The 22,943-nt window shown below is 44.4% G+C and overlaps 1 protein-coding gene across 1 annotated transcript in view; it reads right to left on the reverse strand.

The window, feature by feature from the left end:
* Positions 1 to 8,145: 8,145 nt before the first annotated feature.
* Positions 8,146 to 22,943, reverse strand: part of ptpdc1a (protein tyrosine phosphatase domain containing 1a) — a 103,785-nt gene continuing 88,987 nt past the window's right edge. Inside the window, exons 8-11 of the mRNA XM_071336967.1 lie at positions 18,203 to 19,210; positions 16,706 to 16,891; positions 12,750 to 12,860; positions 8,146 to 9,359 (exon numbers count right to left, since the gene is read on the reverse strand). Coding sequence (XP_071193068.1) covers positions 9,240 to 9,359; positions 12,750 to 12,860; positions 16,706 to 16,891; positions 18,203 to 19,210 — 1,425 coding nt within the window. The 3' untranslated portion in view covers positions 8,146 to 9,239. The remainder of the gene's footprint in view (positions 9,360 to 12,749; positions 12,861 to 16,705; positions 16,892 to 18,202; positions 19,211 to 22,943) is intronic.

Genomic DNA, 22,943 nt, shown 5'->3' on the forward strand with positions numbered 1-22,943 from the left:
TCTCAACACTGCTAATAGATATCTTAACAGGCTGAAGCTTCAGGAGGATCTGAGGAGAGGACAGGTGTATTCCGAGTAGTATGGTCCCTGAAGGTTCCGGAACACGCCTGTAACTCATTGTGAGCATTTAGCCAAATTAGGATTATAGAATCCATAGAATTATAGAATCCAATTATTTAGTCATTCTAATTCTATTGAAAGATGAAGACAATGGTTTCCTAGCAACACATCATTATCTAGATATTTTGCCAGGGGTTAGACATTAGACAGCTTCTATCTCAAGGCCATCAGACTGTTAAACAGCCATCACTAACATTGAGTGGCTGCTGCCAACATACTGACTCAAATCTCTAGCCACTTTATTAAAAATGGCATGTAATAAATGTATCACTAGTCACTTTAAACAATGCCACTTTATGTGTTTACATACCCTACATTACTCATCTCATATGTATATACTGTACTCTATACCATCTACTGCATCTTGCCTATGCCGTTCGGCCATCACTCACCCATATATTTATATGTACATATTCTTATTCATTCCTTTACACTTGTGTGTATAAGGTAGTTGTTGTGAAATTGTTAGATTACTTGTTAGATATTACTGAACGGTCGGAACTAGAAGCACAAGCATTTCGCTACACTCGCATTATAATCTGCTAACCATGTGTATGTGATAAATAACATTTGATTTTTGACTGTACTTATGTGTGTCCCCAATGGAACCCTATTCCCTAAGTAGTGCACTACAATTGGGCCACAACAAAGCCTATTTTTAATACAACCAGTGTGAAATGATTTGAGTCCACACGCAGCAACACATGTTAAGTACATTTCATTTATTCACAAGGAATGTAACAATGAAAAAAATAGTGCTTCTTGAACAGTTAAACAGTACAACGTTGCTACAACGTACATCTGAAATCACCATCCCTTTAATGGAGCTGCAGCTGCCATCCCCTTTAATGGAGCTGCAGCTGCCATCCCCTTTAATGGAGCTGCAGCTGCCATCCCCTTTAATGGAGCTGCAGCTGCCATCCCCTTTAATGGAGCTGCAGCTGCCATCCCCTTTAATGGAGCTGCAGCTCCCATCCCTTTAATGGAGCTGCAGCTCCCATCACTTTTAATGGAGCTGCTGCTCCCATCCCTTTTAATGGAGCTGCAGCTCCCATCACTTTTAATGGAGCTGCAGCTCCCATCACTTTTAATGGAGCTGCAGTTCCCATCACTTTTAATGGAGCTGCTGCTCCCATCCCTTTTAATGGAGCTGCAGCTCCCATCCCTTTTAATGGAGCTGCAGCTCCCATCCCTTTTAATGGAGCTGCTGCTCCCATCCCCTTTAATGGAGCTGCAGCTCCCATCCCTTTAATGGAGCTGCAGCTCCCATCCCTTTTAATGGAGCTGCAGCACCCATCCCTTTTAATGGAGCTGCAACTCCCATCACTTTTAATGGAGCTGCTGCTCCCATCCCCTTTAATGGAGCTGCAGCTCCCATACCTTTTAATGGAGCTGCAGCTCCCATCCCTTTAATGGAGCTGCAGCTCCCATCCCTTAGTTAAACTGGAGTTTACATCCTTTAATGGAGCTGCAGCTTCCATCCCTTGGTTAAACTGGAGTTTACATCCCTTGGTTAAACTGGAGTTTTACATCCCTTGGTTATACTGGAGTTTACATCCCTTGGTTAAACTGGAGTTTACATCCCTTGGTTAAACTGGATTTTACATCCCTTGGTTAAACTGGAGTTTACATCCCTTGGTTAAACTGGAGTTTACATCCCTTGGTTAAACTGGAGTTTACATCCCTTGGTTAAACTGGAGTTTACATCCCTTGGTTAAACTGGAGTTTACATCCCTTGGTTAAACTGGAGTTTACATCCCTTGGTTAAACTGGAGTTTACATCCCTTGGTTAAACTGGAGTTTATATCCCTTGGTTAAACTGGAGTTTACATCCCTTGGTTAAACTGGAGTTTACATCCCTTGGTTAAACTGGAGTTTACATCCCTTGGTTAAACTGGAGTTTACATCACTTGGTTAAACTGGAGTCTACATCCCTTGGTTAAACTGGAGTTTACATCACTTGGTTAAACTGGAGTTCACATCCCTTGGCAGATGGCCACCGGACCATCAAACAGAGCTACATTACGTTGTAAATATGTTGTCTTTACATTGACAATGTGTTGTCTTTACATTGACAATGTGTTGTCTTTACATTGACAATGTGTTGTCTTCACATTGTCTCCTGGCCTGTATCCCAAATGGCACCCTATTCCATATATAGTGCACTACTTTAGACCCAAAAGGAATAGTAGTGCACTATATAGGGAATAGGGTGCCATTTGGGACATCAATCGAGTAAGTGAGGTCAGAGTAGTCTTAGCGGCTACGGTGTTCAACAATCTAGTGTTTCCTTTAGAGACAACATTACAGATCCCCATATCAGACCATTATAGTAGTAGACTACATTACAGATCCCCATATCAGACCATTATAGTAGTAGACTACATTACAGATCCCCATATCAGACCATTATAGTAGTAGACTACATTACAGATCCCCATATCAGGCCATTATAGTAGTAGACTAATAAACACAGTAACATTACAGATCCCCATATCAGGACATTATAGTAGTAGACTAATAAACACAGTAACATTACAGATCCCCATATCAGGCCATTATAGTAGTAGACTACATTACAGATCCCCATATCAGGCCATTATAGTAGTAGACTACATTACAGATCCCCATATCAGGACATTATAGTAGTAGACTACATTACAGATCCCCATATCAGGCCATTATAGTAGTAGACTACATTACAGATCCCATATCAGGCCATTATAGTAGTAGACTACATTACAGATCCCCATATCAGGCCATTATAGTAGTAGACTACATTACAGATCCCCATATCAGGCCATTATAGTAGTAGACTAATAAACACAGTAACATTACAGATCCCCATATCAGGCCATTATAGTAGTAGACTACATTACAGATCCCCATATCAGACCATTATAGTAGTAGACTACATTACAGATCCCCATATCAGACCATTATAGTAGTAGACTACATTACAGATCCCATATCAGGACATTATAGTAGTAGACTACATTACAGATCCCCATATCAGGCCATTATAGTAGTAGACTAATAAACACAGTAACATTACAGATCCCCATATCAGGACATTATAGTAGTAGACTAATAAACACAGTAACATTACAGATCCCCATATCAGACCATTATAGTAGTAGACTACATTACAGATCCCCATATCAGGCCATTATAGTAGTAGACTACATTACAGATCCCCATATCAGGACATTATAGTAGTAGACTAATAAACACAGTAACATTACAGATCCCCATATCAGGCCATTATAGTAGTAGACTACATTACAGATCCCATATCAGGACATTATAGTAGTAGACTAATAAACACAGTAACATTACAGATCCCCATATCAGGCCATTATAGTAGTAGACTACATTACAGATCCCCATATCAGACCATTATAGTAGTAGACTACATTACAGATCCCCATATCAGGCCATTATAGTAGTAGACTAATAAACACAGTAACATTACAGATCCCCATATCAGGCCATTATAGTAGTAGACTAATAAACACAGTAACATTACAGATCCCCATATCAGGCCATTATAGTAGTAGACTACATTACAGATCCCCATATCAGACCATTATAGTAGTAGACTACATTACAGATCCCCATATCAGGCCATTATAGTAGTAGACTAATAAACACAGTAACATTACAGATCCCCATATCAGACCATTATAGTAGTAGACTAATAAACACAGTAACATTACAGATCCCCATATCAGGCCATTATAGTAGTAGACTACATTACAGATCCCATATCAGACCATTATAGTAGTAGACTAATAAACACAGTAACATTACAGATCCCCATATCAGGCCATTATAGTAGTAGACTACATTACAGATCCCCATATCAGACCATTATAGTAGTAGACTAATAAACACAGTAACATTACAGATCCCCATATCAGGCCATTATAGTAGTAGACTACATTACAGATCCCCATATCAGACCATTATAGTAGTAGACTACATTACAGATCCCCATATCAGACCATTATAGTAGTAGACTACATTACAGATCCCCATATCAGACCATTATAGTAGTAGACTAATAAACACAGTAACATTACAGATCCCCATATCAGGCCATTATAGTAGTAGACTACATTACAGATCCCCATATCAGACCATTATAGTAGTAGACTAATAAACACAGTAACATTACAGATCCCCATATCAGGCCATTATAGTAGTAGACTACATTACAGATCCCCATATCAGGACATTATAGTAGTAGACTAATAAACACAGTAACATTACAGATCCCCATATCAGGACATTATAGTAGTAGACTGCATTACAGATCCCATATCAGGCCATTATAGTAGTAGACTACATTACAGATCCCCATATCAGGCCATTATAGTAGTAGACTACATTACAGATCCCCATATCAGACCATTATAGTAGTAGACTACATTACAGATCCCCATATCAGACCATTATAGTAGTAGACTAATAAACACAGTAACATTACAGATCCCCATATCAGGCCATTATAGTAGTAGACTACATTACAGATCCCCATATCAGACCATTATAGTAGTAGACTAATAAACACAGTAACATTACAGATCCCCATATCAGGCCATTATAGTAGTAGACTACATTACAGATCCCCATATCAGGACATTATAGTAGTAGACTAATAAACACAGTAACATTACAGATCCCCATATCAGGACATTATAGTAGTAGACTGCATTACAGATCCCATATCAGGCCATTATAGTAGTAGACTACATTACAGATCCCCATATCAGGCCATTATAGTAGTAGACTACATTACAGATCCCCATATCAGGCCATTATAGTAGTAGACTACATTACAGATCCCATATCAGGCCATTATAGTAGTAGACTACATTACAGATCCCCATATCAGGCCATTATAGTAGTAGACTACATTACAGATCCCCATATCAGGCCATTATAGTAGTAGACTACATTACAGATCCCCATATCAGGACATTATAGTAGTACACTACATTACAGATCCCCATATCAGGACATTATAGTAGTAGACTACATTACAGATCCCCATATCAGACCATTATAGTAGTAGACTACATTACAGATCCCCATATCAGGCCATTATAGTAGTAGACTACATTACAGATCCCCATATCAGACCATTATAGTAGTAGACTACATTACAGATCCCCATATCAGGCCATTATAGTAGTAGACTACATTACAGATCCCCATATCAGACCATTATAGTAGTAGACTACATTACAGATCCCCATATCAGGCCATTATAGTAGTAGACTAATAAACACAGTAACATTACAGATCCCCATATCAGACCATTATAGTAGTAGACTACATTACAGATCCCCATATCAGGCCATTATAGTAGTAGACTACATTACAGATCCCCATATCAGGCCATTATAGTAGTAGACTACATTACAGATCCCCATATCAGGCCATTATAGTAGTAGACTACATTACAGATCCCCATATCAGGACATTATAGTAGTAGACTAATAAACACAGTAACATTACAGATCCCCATATCAGGACATTATAGTAGTAGACTAATAAACACAGTAACATTACAGATCCCCATATCAGGACATTATAGTAGTAGACTAATAAACACAGTAACATTACAGATCCCCATATCAGGACATTATAGTAGTAGACTAATAAACACAGTAACATTACAGATCCCCATATCAGGCAATTATAGTAGTAGACTAATAAACACAGTAACATTACAGATCCCCATATCAGGACATTATAGTAGTAGACTACATTACAGATCCCCATATCAGGCCATTATAGTAGTAGACTAATAAACACAGTAACATTACAGATCCCCATATCAGGACATTATAGTAGTAGACTACATTACAGATCCCATATCAGGACATTATAGTAGTAGACTAATAAACACAGTAACATTACAGATCCCCATATCAGACCATTATAGTAGTAGACTACATTACAGATCCCATATCAGGACATTATAGTAGTAGACTAATAAACACAGTAACATTACAGATCCCCATATCAGGCCATTATAGTAGTAGACTACATTACAGATCCCATATCAGACCATTATAGTAGTAGACTACATTACAGATCCCCATATCAGACCATTATAGTAGTAGACTAATAAACACAGTAACATTACAGATCCCCATATCAGACCATTATAGTAGTAGACTACATTACAGATCCCCATATCAGACCATTATAGTAGTAGACTACATTACAGATCCCCATATCAGACCATTATAGTAGTAGACTACATTACAGATCCCCATATCAGACCATTATAGTAGTAGACTACATTACAGATCCCCATATCAGACCATTATAGTAGTAGACTACATTACAGATCCCATATCAGGACATTATAGTAGTAGACTAATAAACACAGTAACATTACAGATCCCCATATCAGACCATTATAGTAGTAGACTACATTACAGATCCCCATATCAGACCATTATAATAGTAGACTACATTACAGATCCCATATCAGACCATTATAGTAGTAGACTAATAAACACAGTAACATTACAGATCCCCATATCAGACCATTATAGTAGTAGACTACATTACAGATCCCATATCAGACCATTATAGTAGTAGACTAATAAACACAGTAACATTACAGATCCCATATCAGGCCATTATAGTAGTAGACTACATTACAGATCCCATATCAGGACATTATAGTAGTAGACTAATAAACACAGTAACATTACAGATCCCCATATCAGGCCATTATAGTAGTAGACTACATTACAGATCCCATATCAGACCATTATAGTAGTAGACTACATTACAGATCCCCATATCAGACCATTATAGTAGTAGACTAATAAACACAGTAACATTACAGATCCCCATATCAGACCATTATAGTAGTAGACTACATTACAGATCCCCATATCAGACCATTATAGTAGTAGACTACATTACAGATCCCCATATCAGACCATTATAGTAGTAGACTACATTACAGATCCCCATATCAGACCATTATAGTAGTAGACTACATTACAGATCCCCATATCAGACCATTATAGTAGTAGACTACATTACAAATCCCATATCAGGACATTATAGTAGTAGACTAATAAACACAGTAACATTACAGATCCCCATATCAGACCATTATAGTAGTAGACTACATTACAGATCCCCATATCAGACCATTATAATAGTAGACTACATTACAGATCCCATATCAGACCATTATAGTAGTAGACTAATAAACACAGTAACATTACAGATCCCCATATCAGACCATTATAGTAGTAGACTACATTACAGATCCCATATCAGACCATTATAGTAGTAGACTAATAAACACAGTAACATTACAGATCCCATATCAGGCCATTATAGTAGTAGACTACATTACAGATCCCATATCAGACCATTATAGTAGTTGAGGCAGAGAGTGTTTAAATGCAGAGCTGGTTGGAGGAGGTTTTGATGAAGTCGTCCTCACCCACTGGTTGAATCAACGTTGTTTACGTCTGTGCCCAGTGGGAATGACATTTTATACAGTACAATGTTTTCTCATGTCTCAGTCAGCTGTTTTTGGTTGTATAAAAATGACAGTATTGCTTTTGAAGCACAATCACTGTGACCAGCTGGTTTGCATTACTTAAGATAGAAAGAGCATTTCAAGTTGCATTTTAATCTAGCTAAGCAATTTACTAATTAACAAGTTATCAAGTTCTGCATTTGTAGGATGCATCCCAAATGGCACCCTATTCCCTATATAGTGCACTGCTTTGGACCAGGGCCCTATATAATGCACTACTTTGGACCAGGGCCCTATATAGTGCACTGCTTTAGACCACAGCCCACGGCACAACATAGGGAATAGGACTCTGGTCTAAAGTAGTGCACTATATAGGGAATAGGGCCCTGGTCTAAAGTAGTGCACTATATAGGGAATAGGGTGCTATCTGGGACATCCTGTGTTTCATCATGTTTTTTCTATTCAAGTGAGAAGTTCAATAAATAAGACATTGGTCAGTTTTAGACAGTGAAAATATATTTTGGTTCAAATTAAATCAAGTGTTTTATTTTCTCTTCTTCAGCTCTGAGAGCTGAGCAAAGCAGCAGTTCAATTCTCCACTGAAATAAATAACATTTACATTCATTTCATGAGGATTCCCTTTCCAGTCGATGCTGACAGAAACCAACCTACCGACCAACACCCTGTTCCCTATAGAGTGCACTACTTCTGACTAGAGCCCACGGCACAATATAGGGAATAGGGCTCTGGTCTAAAGTAGTGCACTATATAGGGAATAGGGCTCTGGTCTAAAGTAGTGCACTATATAGGGAATAGGGCTCTGGTCTAAAGTAGTGCACTATATAGGGAATAGGGCTCTGGTCTAAAGTAGTGCACTATATAGGGAAAAGGGTGCTATTTGCAAATCACACTAAAAACTGGTCTACCATCCGTTTCCACAGCAACACCTACAGTAGTAGATGGATGAGATCAGACCACTCAGAAGCTGAAACATCCCCTGGCACATTAACACAGTATGGCAGTTTTACATTAAACAAACAGTAAGAAATAGCTAAAAACAAACAAAAACAAATCTTGATGCTGAAATCACATCACGTTGTCATACAACATCATCATTATTTCATCTAAAGCTTGGTAACAGTAGAGAACGCAGCAGCAGCAGCAGTATCGTCCGTTAGCTAGTCAGTACAGAGCTTCATGGAAAACTCCACCCAAAACTATCTTTTGGGATTTGCTTCATTAGTCCAATGTTGACATAGTACCAAACTATTTTGCTTGTCAGTAATCAAGTTTCCAAGATATGTAACTTTCAAAATACAGAAATCATCCCCATATGATGCATTTTGAAAGTTAAATATCTTAAAAACTTGATTGCTGACAAGCAAAACAGTTTGGGACTATGTCAACATTGGACTAATGAAACAAATACCAAAATATAGTTAAGGGTGGAGTTTTCCTTTAACGTGGGGCCAGGAGAGAGAGGGGGAGGAGAGGCGGAAGGAGGTTAGCTAGTCAGAACAGAGCTGGGTTAAACTAGAAGCAAAGAACAAGGGGGGAGAGGAGAGGAGTGAGGAGGTCTGAGGGAACATCAGGAGGAGTGGTTGGTAGACTCCATCTCTCTCTCTGCTCTTTCTCTCAGCTGGTGCAGGACGGGAGTCAGGGTGGCTATCAGTGTCTGGTGTAGAACATGGTCACTCTCTGAGGAGATCTGGTGGATAAGACATATAGAACATGGTCACTCTCTGAGGAGATCTGGTGGATAAGACATATAGAACATGGTCACTGTGAGGAGATCTGGGGGATAAAACATATAGAACATGGTCACTGTGAGGGGATCTGGGGGATAAGACATATAGAACATGGTCACTGTGAGGGGATCTGGGGGATAAGACATATAGAACATGGTCACTGTGAGGGGATCTGGTGGATAAAACATATAGAACATGGTCACTGTGAGGAGATCTGGGGGATAAAACATATAGAACATGGTCACTGTGAGGAGATCTGGGGGATAAAACATATAGAACATGGTCACTGTGAGGAGATCTGGGGGATAAGACATATAGAACATGGTCACTGTGAGGGGATCTGGGGGATAAGACATATAGAACATGGTCACTGTGAGGAGATCTGGGGGATAAAACATATAGAACATGGTCACTGTGAGGAGATCTGGGGGATAAAACATATAGAACATGGTCACTGTGAGGAGATCTGGGGGATAAGACATATAGAACATGGTCACTGTGAGGGGATCTGGGGGATAAGACATATAGAACATGGTCACTGTGAGGAGATCTGGGGGATAAGACATATAGAACATGGTCACTGTGAGGAGATCTGGGGGATAAGACATATAGAACATGGTCACTGTGAGGGGATCTGGGGGATAAGACATATAGAACATGGTCACTGTGAGGAGATCTGGGGGACAAGACATATAGAACATGGTCACTCTGAGGGGATCTGGTGGATAAGACATATAGAACATGGTCACTGTGAGGAGATCTGGTGGATAAGACATATAGAACATGGTCACTCTCTGAGGAGATCTGGGGGATAAGACATATAGAACATGGTCACTGTGAGGAGATCTGGGGGATAAGACATATAGAACATGGTCACTCTCTGAGGAGATCTGGGGGATAAGACATATAGAACATGGTCACTGTGAGGGGATCTGGGGGATAAGACATATAGAACATGGTCACTGTGAGGAGATCTGGGGGATAAGACATATAGAACATGGTCACTGTGAGGAGATCTGGTGGATAAAACATATAGAACATGGTCACTGTGAGGAGATCTGGGGGATAAAACATATAGAACATGGTCACTGTGAGGAGATCTGGTGGATAAAACATATAGAACATGGTCACTGTGAGGAGATCTGGTGGATAAAACATAAAGAACATGGTCACTGTGAGGAGATCTGGTGGATAAAACATAAAGAACATGGTCACTGTGAGGAGATCTGGTGGATAAAACATATAGAACATGGTCACTGTGAGGAGATCTGGTGGATAAAACATATAGAACATGGTCACTATGAGGAGATCTGGGGAAGGAACACACTACATCACACCAATGCAAGTAATGGATGTGTTCCAAACAGCACCCTATTTCCTAATTAGTGCACCTTTGACCAGGACCCACAGGGCTCTGGGTGACAGTATGTTAGTATGGGTATTCAGCTCAGGACCCATAGGGCTCTGGGTGTCAGTATGTTAGTATGGGTATTCAGCTCAGGACCCACAGGGCTCTGGGTGTCAGTATGTTAGTATGGGTATTCAGCTCAGGACCCATAGGGCTCTGGGTGACAGTATGTTAGTATGGGTATTCAGCTCAGGACCCATAGGGCTCTGGGTGTCAGTATGTTAGTATGGGTATTCAGCTCAGGACCCACAGGGCTCTGGGTGTCAGTATGTTAGTATGGGTATTCAGCTCAGGACCCACAGGGCTCTGGGTGTCAGTATGTTAGTATGTTAGTATGGGTATTCAGCTCAGGACCCACAGGACTCTGGGTGTCAGTATGTTAGTATGGGTATTCAGCTCAGGACCCACAGGGCTCTGGGTGTCAGTATGTTAGTATGGGTATTCAGCTCAGGACCCACAGGGCTCTGGGTGACAGTATGTTAGTATGTTAGTATGGGTATTCAGCTCAGGACCCACAGGGCTCTGGGTGACAGTATGTTAGTATGGGTATTCAGCTCAGGACCCACAGGGCTCTGGGTGTCAGTATGTTAGTATGGGTATTCAGCTCAGGACCCATAGTGCTCTGGGTGACAGTATGTTAGTATGTTAGTATGGGTATTCAGCTCAGGACCCACAGGGCTCTGGGTGACAGTATGTTAGTATGGGTATTCAGCTCAGGACCCATAGGGCTCTGGGTGTCAGTATGTTAGTATGGGTATTCAGCTCAGGACCCACAGGGCTCTGGGTGACAGTATGTTAGTATGTTAGTATGGGTATTCAGCTCAGGACCCACAGGGCTCTGGGTGTCAGTATGTTAGTATGGGTATTCAGCTCAGGACCCACAGGGCTCTGGGTGACAGTATGTTAGTATGTTAGTATGGGTATTCAGCTCAGGACCCACAGGGCTCTGGGTGACAGTATGTTAGTATGGGTATTCAGCTCAGGACCCACAGGGCTCTGGGTGACAGTATGTTAGTATGTTAGTATGGGTATTCAGCTCAGGACCCATAGGGCTCTGGGTGACAGTATGTTAGTATGGGTATTCAGCTCAGGACCCATAGGGCTCTGGGTGACAGTATGTTAGTATGGGTATTCAGCTCAGGACCCATAGTGCTCTGGGTGACAGTATGTTAGTATGTTAGTATGGGTATTCAGCTCAGGACCCATAGGGCTCTGGGTGACAGTATGTTAGTATGGGTATTCAGCTCAGGACCCATAGGGCTCTGGTTTAAAGTAGTGCACTATATAGAGAACAGCGTGCCATAGGGCTCTGGTTTAAAGTAGTGCACTATATAGAGAACAGCGTGCCATAGGGCTCTGGTTTAAAGTAGTGCACTATATAGAGAACAGCGTGCCATAGGGCTCTGGTTTAAAGTAGTGCACTATATAGAGAACAGCGTGCCATAGGGCTCTGGTTTAAAGTAGTGCACTATATAGAGAACAGCGTGCCATAGGGCTCTGGTTTAAAGTAGTGCACTATATAGAGAACAGCGTGCCATAGGGCTCTGGTTTAAAGTAGTGCACTATATAGAGAACAGCGTGCCATAGGGCTCTGGTTTAAAGTAGTGCACTATATAGAGAACAGCGTGCCATAGGGCTCTGGTTTAAAGTAGTGCACTATATAGGGAACAGCGTGCCATAGGGCTCTGGTTTAAAGTAGTGCACTATATAGGGAACAGCGTGCCATAGGGCTCTGGTTTAAAGTAGTGCACTATATAGAGAACAGCGTGCCATAGGGCTCTGGTTTAAAGTAGTGCACTATATAGGGAACAGCGTGCCATAGGCTCTGGTTTAAAGTAGTGCACTATATAGAGAACAGGGCGACATTTAGAACACATCACATGGCTTTCTTATTCTGAATAACAGGGATAGTTGTTCACATGTCTTTCTGTCCAGTACTTACCTTAGTGAACACCTTGATGGTGCGATTGAGGAAGTCAGCTTCCTCCTTGTCAGGTAAGGCCAGCAGATGAGCAGCACAGTCCAGGATGCAGAGCAGGGTCAGTCTGTGGCCCTGGAGGACAGGACGACAATGAACAGACATAGAGAATTAGGGTTCCAAAATTCTGGTTGGAGGATTCTGGATTTCCTGTTTATTTCCCGGGATTCCTGAAAAATCTAAGAATTTGGGGAAAGTTACTGAAATATTTAAATTCTATTATATATCACCTGACCCGGGGAGGTATAGAGGAACGGTTACCTTAACCACACAATGACCTGTTCCTTGTAGCTCAGTTGGTAGAACACTGAGCTTGTAACGCCAGGGTAGTGGGTTACATTCCAGCGACCACCCATACGTAAAATATATGTACCCATGACTAAATCATTTTGGACAAAAGTCTGCTAAATGCATAGCAAATATAATTTATTTTTAATTCTACGGTTTACACACTCTATGTGACAAGCCACATGAACCACGCGACGGCCCACACCGACCACGCGACGGCCCACACCGACCACGCGACGGCCCACACCGACCACGCGACGTATCCCATATTAACCACGCGGTAACCCATATTAACCACGCGGTAACCCATATTAACCACGCGGTACCCCATATTAACCACGCGGTAACCCATATTAACCACGCGGTAACCCATATTAACCACGCGGTAACCCATATTAACCACGCGGTAACCCATATTAACCACGCGGTAACCCACATTAACCACGCGGTAACCCACATTAACCACGCGGTAACCCATATTAACCACGCGGTAACCCATATTAACCACGCGGTAACCCATATTAACCACGCGGTAACCCATATCAACCATACGATAACCCATATGATAACCAATATTAACCACACGACAGCCCATATCAACCACGCAACAACCCACAGAAACCACGCGACAACCCACCGTAACCAGGCGACAACCCACCGTAACCAGGCGACAACCCACCGTAACCAGGCGACAACCCACAGTAACCACGCGACAACCCACAGTAACCAGGCGATAACCCACAGTAACCAGGCGATAACCCACAGTAACCAGGCGATAACCCACAGTAACCACGCGATAACCCACAGTAACCACGCGATAACCCACAGTAACCACGCAATAACCCACAGTAACCACGCGACAACCCACAGAAACCACGCGACAACCCACAGTAACCAGGCGATAACCCACATTAACCACGCGATAACCCACAGTAACCACGCGATAACCCACAGTAACCCACAGTAACCACGCGATAACCCACAGTAACCACGCGATAACCCACAGTAACCATGCGATAACCCACAGTAACCAGGCGACAACCCACAGTAACCAGGCGATAACCCACATTAACCACGCGATAACCCACAGTAACCAGGCGATAACCCACAGTAACCAGGCGATAACCCACAGTAACCAGGCGATAACCCACACCGACCACGCGACGGCCCACACCGACCACGCGACGTATCCCATATTAACCACGCGGTAACCCATATTAACCACGCGGTAACCCATATTAACCACGCGGTACCCCATATTAACCACGCGGTAACCCATATTAACCACGCGGTAACCCATATTAACCACGCGGTAACCCATATTAACCACGCGGTAACCCATATTAACCACGCGGTAACCCACATTAACCACGCGGTAACCCACATTAACCACGCGGTAACCCATATTAACCACGCGGTAACCCATATTAACCACGCGGTAACCCATATTAACCACGCGGTAACCCATATCAACCATACGATAACCCATATGATAACCAATATTAACCACACGACAGCCCATATCAACCACGCAACAACCCACAGAAACCACGCGACAACCCACCGTAACCAGGCGACAACCCACCGTAACCAGGCGACAACCCACCGTAACCAGGCGACAACCCACAGTAACCACGTGACAACCCACAGTAACCAGGCGATAACCCACAGTAACCAGGCGATAACCCACAGTAACCAGGCGATAACCCACAGTAACCACGCGATAACCCACAGTAACCACGCGATAACCCACAGTAACCACGCAATAACCCACAGTAACCACGCGACAACCCACAGAAACCACGCGACAACCCACAGTAACCAGGCGATAACCCACATTAACCACGCGATAACCCACAGTAACCACGCGATAACCCACAGTAACCCACAGTAACCACGCGATAACCCACAGTAACCACGCGAAAAAACCAACTGTAACCACGCGATAACCCACAGTAACCAGGCGACAACCCACAGTAACCAGGCGATAACCCACATTAACCACGCGATAACCCACAGTAACCAGGCGATAACCCACAGTAACCAGGCGATAACCCACAGTAACCAGGCGATAACCCACAGTAACCACGCGATAACCCACAGTAACCAGGCGATAACCCACAGTAACCACGCGATAACCCACAGTAACCACACGATAACCCACAGTAACCAAGCGATAACCCACAGTAACCACGTGATAACCCACAGTAACCAGGCAATAACCCACATTAACCACGCGACAACCCACAGTAACCACGCGATAACCCACAGTAACCACACGATAACCAACAGTAACCACGCGATAACCCACAGTAACCACACGATAACCCACAGTAACCACGCGATAACCCACAGTAACCACGCGACAACCCACAGTAACCACGCGACAACCCACAGTAACCACACGATAACCCACAGTAACCACGCGATAACCCACAGTAACCACGTGATAACCCACAGTAACCAGGCAATAACCCACATTAACCACGCGACAACCCACAGTAACCACGCGATAACCCACAGTAACCACACGATAACCAACAGTAACCACGCGATAACCCACAGTAACCAGGCAATAACCCACATTAACCACGCGACAACCCACAGTAACCACGCGATAACCCACAGTAACCACACGATAACCAACAGTAACCACACGATAACCCACAGTAACCACGCGATAACCCACAGTAACCACGCGATAACCCACAGTAACCACGCGACAACCCACAGTAACCACGCGATAACCCACAGTAACCACGCGATAACCCACAGTAACCACACGATAACCCACAGTAACCACGCGATAACCCACAGTAACCACGCGATAACCCACAGTAACCACGCGACAACCCACATTAACCACGCGACAACCCACAGTAACCACGCGATAACCCACAGTAACCACACGATAACCCACAGTAACCACGCGATAACCCACAGTAACCACGCGACAACCCACATTAACCACGCGACAACCCACAGTAACCACGCGACAACCCACAGTAACCACACGATAACCAACAGTAACCACGCGATAACCCACAGTAACCACGCGATAACCCACAGTAACCACGCGACAACCCACAGTAACCACGCGACAACCCACAGTAACCACGCGACAACCCACAGTAACCACGCGACAACCCACAGTAACCACGCGACAACCTACAGTAACCACGCGACAACCCACAGTAACCACGCGACAACCCACAGTAACCACGCGACAACCCATATTAAATACGCAACAACCCACAGTAACCACGCGACAACCCACAGTAACCACGCGACAACCCACAGTAACCACGCGACAACCCACAGTAACCACGCGACAACCCACAGTAACCACGCGACAACCCACAGTAACCACGCGACAACCCACAGTAACCACGCGACAACCCACAGTAACCACGCGACAACCCACAGTAACCACGCGACAACCCACAGTAACCACGCGACAACCCACAGTAACCACGCGACAACCCACAGTAACCACGCGATAACCCACAGTAACCACGCGATAACCCATATTAAATACGCAACAACCCATATTTGCAAAAATGTCTAAAAACCTGTTTTCACTATGTAATAATGTCATTATGGGATATTGTGTGTACATGACATCATCATACCTTCTCCAGAGAGTTGAGTGCATGCTGAGAGTTGTAGTTTTTCTGGCCCAGGGCCTGGACATGCTGAGGGGAGATGATTGGCTCTTTGAGCTGCTCCAGCCAGGACCACATGAGACCAGCCAGCACCACGGGGTCTCTCTCTAGACTCAGCCTCTCCCAGGCTCCTTCTCTGGAGTTTAGCTCTGTCTGCCGGACCACACACACTATTGTATTAGTAGTCAACATCACACCTGGGTTCAAATACTTCATCTGTGTTTGATTGAGCTGCCTATTGCAATGGAAGCAATTGAAAAAAGTCCCACAAATTCAAACGGTGTCAACCTTGAACGCCAACCTGGCACTCCAGGCAGGCTAAAGCAAACGCAGAAAATATTTCAATAGTATCTGACCCCAGGTCTGGTAAACACCAATCACAATGTCACACTGAATGTGAAACTCAGATAAAGAGTTACAAAACTAGATACAGCAGTCATGTCTTACCTGCCACATCAGTCAAACTGTCATGTCTTACCTGCCACGTCAGTCAAACTGTCATGTCTTACCTGCCACGTCAGCCAAAGTGTCATGTCTTACCTGCCACGTCAGTCAAACTGTCATGTCTTACCTGCCACGTCAGTCAAAGTGTCATGTCTTACCTGCCACGTCAGTCAAACTGTCATGTCTTACCTGCCACGTCAGTCAAACTGTCATGTCTTACCTGCCACGTCAGTCAAACTGTCATGTCTTACCTGCCACGTCAGTTAAACTGTCATGTCTTACCTGCCACGTCAGCCAAAGTGTCATGTCTTACCTGCCACGTCAGCCAAAGTGTCATGTCTTACCTGCCACGTCAGTCAAACTGTCATGTCTTACCTGCCACGTCAGCCAAAGTGTCATGTCTTACCTGCCACGTCAGCCAAAGTGTCATGTCTTACCTGCCACGTCAGCCAAAGTGTCATGTCTTACCTGCCACGTCAGTCAAACTGTCATGTCTTACCTGCCACGTCAGTTAAACTGTCATGTCTTCCCTGTCATGTCTTACCTGACACGTCAGTCAAACTGTCATGTCTTACCTGCCACGTCAGCCAAAGTGTCATGTCTTACCTGCCACGTCAGTCAAAGTGTCATGTCTTACCTGTCATGTCTTACCTGCCACGTCAGTCAAACTGTCATGTCTTACCTGCCACATCAGTCAAAGTGTCATGTCTTACCTGCCACGTCAGTCAAAGTGTCATGTCTTACCTGCCACGTCAGTCAAAGTGTCATGTCTTACCTGTCATGTCTTACCTGCCACGTCAGTTAAACTGTCATGTCTTACCTGCCACGTCAGTTAAACTGTCATGTCTTACCTGCCACGTCAGTTAAACTGTCATGTCTTACCTGCCACGTCAGTCAAAGTGTCATGTCTTACCTGTCATGTCTTACCTGCCACGTCAGTCAAACTGTCATGTCTTACCTGTCGTCATGTTTTAACTGTCATGTCTTACCTGTCGTCATGTCTTAACTGTCATGTCTTACCTGCCACACTGAGACCTTGTAGCGGAGATCTTCATCATTCAGGCCCAAAGCCAGAGCTCTGGCCACCAGCAAACGTCTGGCTTCCAGGGGCAGCTCAGCATACAGGGTGACGACAGGGACCTCTGTCAGCCTCTCCCTGTCCTCTCTGTCCTCTCTTTCTCCAGCCTTCCCCCTCTCTCTGTCCTCTCTGTCTCCAGCCCTGTCTACCCCACACACAGACTCCTCTCCTCCTGTAAGGCTCATCACAGGCATATCTCCTCTCCACGGCCTCCCCTCTGACAGCTCTTCTCCTGAGGGCTTGGACAGACTACCCCCAAACCCAAAGGACAGACTTCGCTGGCCCTCACAGAGCTGCTTCCGTCTCTGGAAGAGAGGAGACATGTTCTTCTGGGTCTGGTGATACCTCTCCCTAGAACTCCTGTCCTGTCCTCCTCGCCTCTCCTCCCTTGTCTGCTCTCCCATGGAGAAGGGGTGGTGCTGTGGAGGGAGGCTAGGGGATATGGGGGGCTCCCAGGCTGTGGCTAGTTGGTGCTGGGTCAGAGGATTGCAGCAAGGGATGCTCCAGACCTGGTTCTGCTCCTGGTCTGGGTCTCGTCTGGGGTCTAGCTTATACAGGGCTGAGTCACTGTAGCTCAGCAAGCGTTTCCCCGGATGCAGAGGGTTCAGGAGGGAGGCTGCCACCCCGTTCTGCCGCTGCCACAGAGGGTCCAGCTCCTGGTCACTGGACAGAACTGGGTCGTGGGCCAGGGCTGGGCTGAGAGGGGTCTCCAAGAGTAACGATGGTTCCTGGAGTAGTGCTAGGTTTGGAGTGAGAGGTCGTTCCATGTGTCTCAGGGAGGGGACATGTGTCTCTGTCTCAGGGCGGGGACAAGGCTGGCGTGGTGAAGGCACAGGGATGCCCTTCCCTCTCATCTCCTTCCCCAGCAGCTGGATGGCCTGCTGGGACACTGTCTTCTCCACCTCCGCCGTCAGGTCTGGAACCTCCAACACCTCCTCCTCCACCACCACCTTCAATAACATCATCATCATTAACAGTCAGGTCTGGAACCTCCAACACCTCCTCCTCCACCACCACCTTCAATAACATCATCATCATTAACAGTCAGGTCTGGAACCTCCAACACCTCCTCCTCCACCACCACCTTCAATAACATCATCATCATTAACAGTCAGGTCTGGAACCTCCACCACCTCCTCTTCCTCCACCACCTCCTCCTCCTCCACCTTCAATTACAACAATATCATCATCATAATCAGGTGTGCAAACATTTAAACGAAATTGAGATCCTTAACATTTAGGAAAAATCCCCAAACAAAATGCAGTATTTAAAAAAAAAATGTAGATGCAGAAAGTAAACAGCATAGTGGGTCAATTCCCTCAACAACGAAGAGCATTGAATCTCATGTCTCAACTTCTCTGCTGTTTTGGTGCCCTGGCTTCTCCTCTGTGGACAGCGTAAAGCCAACCTGTGTGTGCAGATACTGTGTGTGACTGGGTGAGAGCGGAGTGTTGCATCTCTCTCAGCTCAACATCCTCTTCATTGATGATAGGCCCTGCTTTACTGAAGTTGCGATACGTTGCAAGCCAAGAAATTGCGAGATACAGCTTTTGATTGATGATAGATAGGCATAGTACACAGTTCTGCCTGGTGGCCAACCTGCCTATACTGATAGACAGGCATAGTACACAGCTCTGACTCGGTCTGCCTGGTGGCCAACCTGCCTACTGTGCCCCTCCCCTCACTAGCTTGCTATGCCAGGACAACAACCTCTCCCTCAACGTCAGCAATTCAAAGGAGCTGATTGTGGACTACAGGAAACGGAGGGCCGAGCACGCCCCCATCCACATTGATTGGGCGGTAGCAGAGTGGGTCAAGAGCTTCAAGTTCCTCGGCATAGATATCAGAAAAGGAATTATTAATTAGGTCTGGAACCTCCACCACCTTCAATAACAACAACAACAACAGTCAGGTCTGGAACCTCCACCTTCAACAACATCAACAACAACAGTCAGGTCTGGAACCTCCACCTTCAACAACATCAACAACAACAGTCAGGTCTGGAACCTCCACCTTCAATAACATCAACAACAACAGTCAGATCTGGATCTCCACCTTCAATAACATCAACAACAACAGTCAGGTCTGGAACCTCCACCTTCAACAACATCAACAACAACAACAGTCAGGTCTGGAACCTCCACCTTCAATAACATCAACAACAACAGTCAGGTCTGGAACCTCCACCTTCAATAACATCAACAACAACAGTCAGGTCTGGAACCTACACCACCTTCAACAACATCAACAACAACAGTCAGGTCTGGAACCTACACCTTCAATAACATCAACAACAACAGTCAGGTCTGGAACCTCCACCACCTTCAACAACATCAACAACAACAGTCAGGTCTGGAACCTCCACCTTCAATAACATCAACAACAACAGTCAGGTCTGGAACCTCCACCTTCAATAACATCAACAACAACAGTCAGATCTGGAACCTCCACCTTCAATAACATCAACAACAACAGTCAGGTCTGGAACCTCCACCTTCAATAACATCAACAACAACAGTCAGATCTGGAACCTCCACCTTCAATAACATCAACAACAACAGTCAGGTCTGGAACCTCCACCTTCAACAACATCAACAACAACAGTCAGGTCTGGAACCTCCACCTTCAACAACATCAACAACAACAGTCAGGTCTGGAACCTCCACCTTCAACAACATCAACAACAACAGTCAGGTCTGGAACCTCCACCTTCAATAACATCAACAACAACAGTCAGGTCTGGAACCTCCACCTTCAATAACATCAACAACAACAGTCAGGTCTGGAACCTCCACCTTCAATAACATCAACAACAACAGTCAGGTCTGGAACCTCCACCTTCAACAACAACAGTCAGGTCTGGAACCTCCACCTTCAACAACATCAACAACAACAGTCAGGTCTGGAACCTCCACCTTCAACAACATCAACAACAACAGTCAGGTCTGGAACCTCCACCTTCAATAACATCAACAACAACAGTCAGGTCTGGAACCTCCACCTTCAACAACATCAACAACAACAGTCAGGTCTGGAACCTCCACCTTCAACAACATCAACAACAACAGTCAGGTCTGGAACCTCCACCTTCAACAACAACAACAGTCAGGTCTGGAACCTCCACCTTCAATAACATCAACAACAACAGTCAGGTCTGGAACCTCCACCTTCAACAACATCAACAACAACAGTCAGGTCTGGAACCTCCACCTTCAATAACATCAACAACAACAGTCAGGTCTGGAACCTCCACCTTCAACAACATCAACAACAACAGTCAGGTCTGGAACCTCTACCTTCAACAACATCAACAACAACAGTCAGGTCTGGAACCTCCACCTTCAACAACATCAACAACAACAGTCAGGTCTGGAACCTCCACCTTCAACAACATCAACAACAACAGTCAGGTCTGGAACCTCCACCTTCAATAACATCAACAACAACAGTCAGGTCTGGAACCTCCACCTTCAACAACATCAACAACAACAGTCAGGTCTGGAACCTCCACCTTCAACAACATCAACAACAACAGTCAGGTCTGGAACCTCCACCTTCAATAACATCAACAACAACAGTCAGGTCTGGAACCTCCACCTTCAATAACATCAACAACAACAGTCAGGTCTGGAACCTCCACCTTCAATAACATCAACAACAACAGTCAGGTCTGGAACCTCCACCTTCAATAACATCAACAACAACAGTCAGGTCTGGAACCTCCACCTTCAATAACATCAACAACAACAGTCAGGTCTGGAACCTCCACCTTCAACAACATCAACAACAACAGTCAGGTCTGGAACCTCCACCTTCAATAACATCAACAACAACAGTCAGGTCTGGAACCTCCACCTTCAACAACATCAACAACAACAGTCAGGTCTGGAACCTCCACCTTCAACAACATCAACAACAACAGTCAGGTCTGGAACCTCCACCTTCAACAACATCAACAACAACAGTCAGGTCTGGAACCTCCACCTTCAACAACATCAACAACAACAGTCAGGTCTGGAACCTCCACCTTCAACAACATCAACAACAACAGTCAGGTCTGGAACCTCCACCTTCAACAACATCAACAACAACAGTCAGGTCTGGAACCTCCACCTTCAATAACATCAACAACAACAGTCAGGTCTGGAACCTCCACCTTCAATAACATCAACAACAACAGTCAGGTCTGGAACTTCCACCTTCAACAACATCAACAACAACAGTCAGGTCTGGAACCTCCACCTTCAACAACATCAACAACAACAGTCAGGTCTGGAACCTCCACCTTCAACAACATCAACAACAACAGTCAGGTCTGGAACCTCCACTTTCAACAACATCAACAACAACAGTCAGGTCTGGAACCTCCACATTCAATAACATCAACAACAACAGTCAGGTCTGGAACCTCCACCTTCAACAACATCAACAACAACAGTCAGGTCTGGAACCTCCACCTTCAACAACATCAACAACAACAGTCAGGTCTGGAACCTCCACCTTCAACAACATCAACAACAACAGTCAGGTCTGGAACCTCCACCTTCAACAACATCAAAAACAACAGTCAGGTCTGGAACCTCCACCTTCAATAACATCAACAACAACAGTCAGGTCTGGAACCTCCACCTTCAACAACATCAACAACAACAGTCAGGTCTGGAACCTCCACCTTCAACAAC

This window comes from Salvelinus alpinus, chromosome 12 (genome assembly GCF_045679555.1).
Source record: "Salvelinus alpinus chromosome 12, SLU_Salpinus.1, whole genome shotgun sequence".
Taxonomy (NCBI): Eukaryota; Metazoa; Chordata; class Actinopteri; order Salmoniformes; family Salmonidae; genus Salvelinus; species Salvelinus alpinus.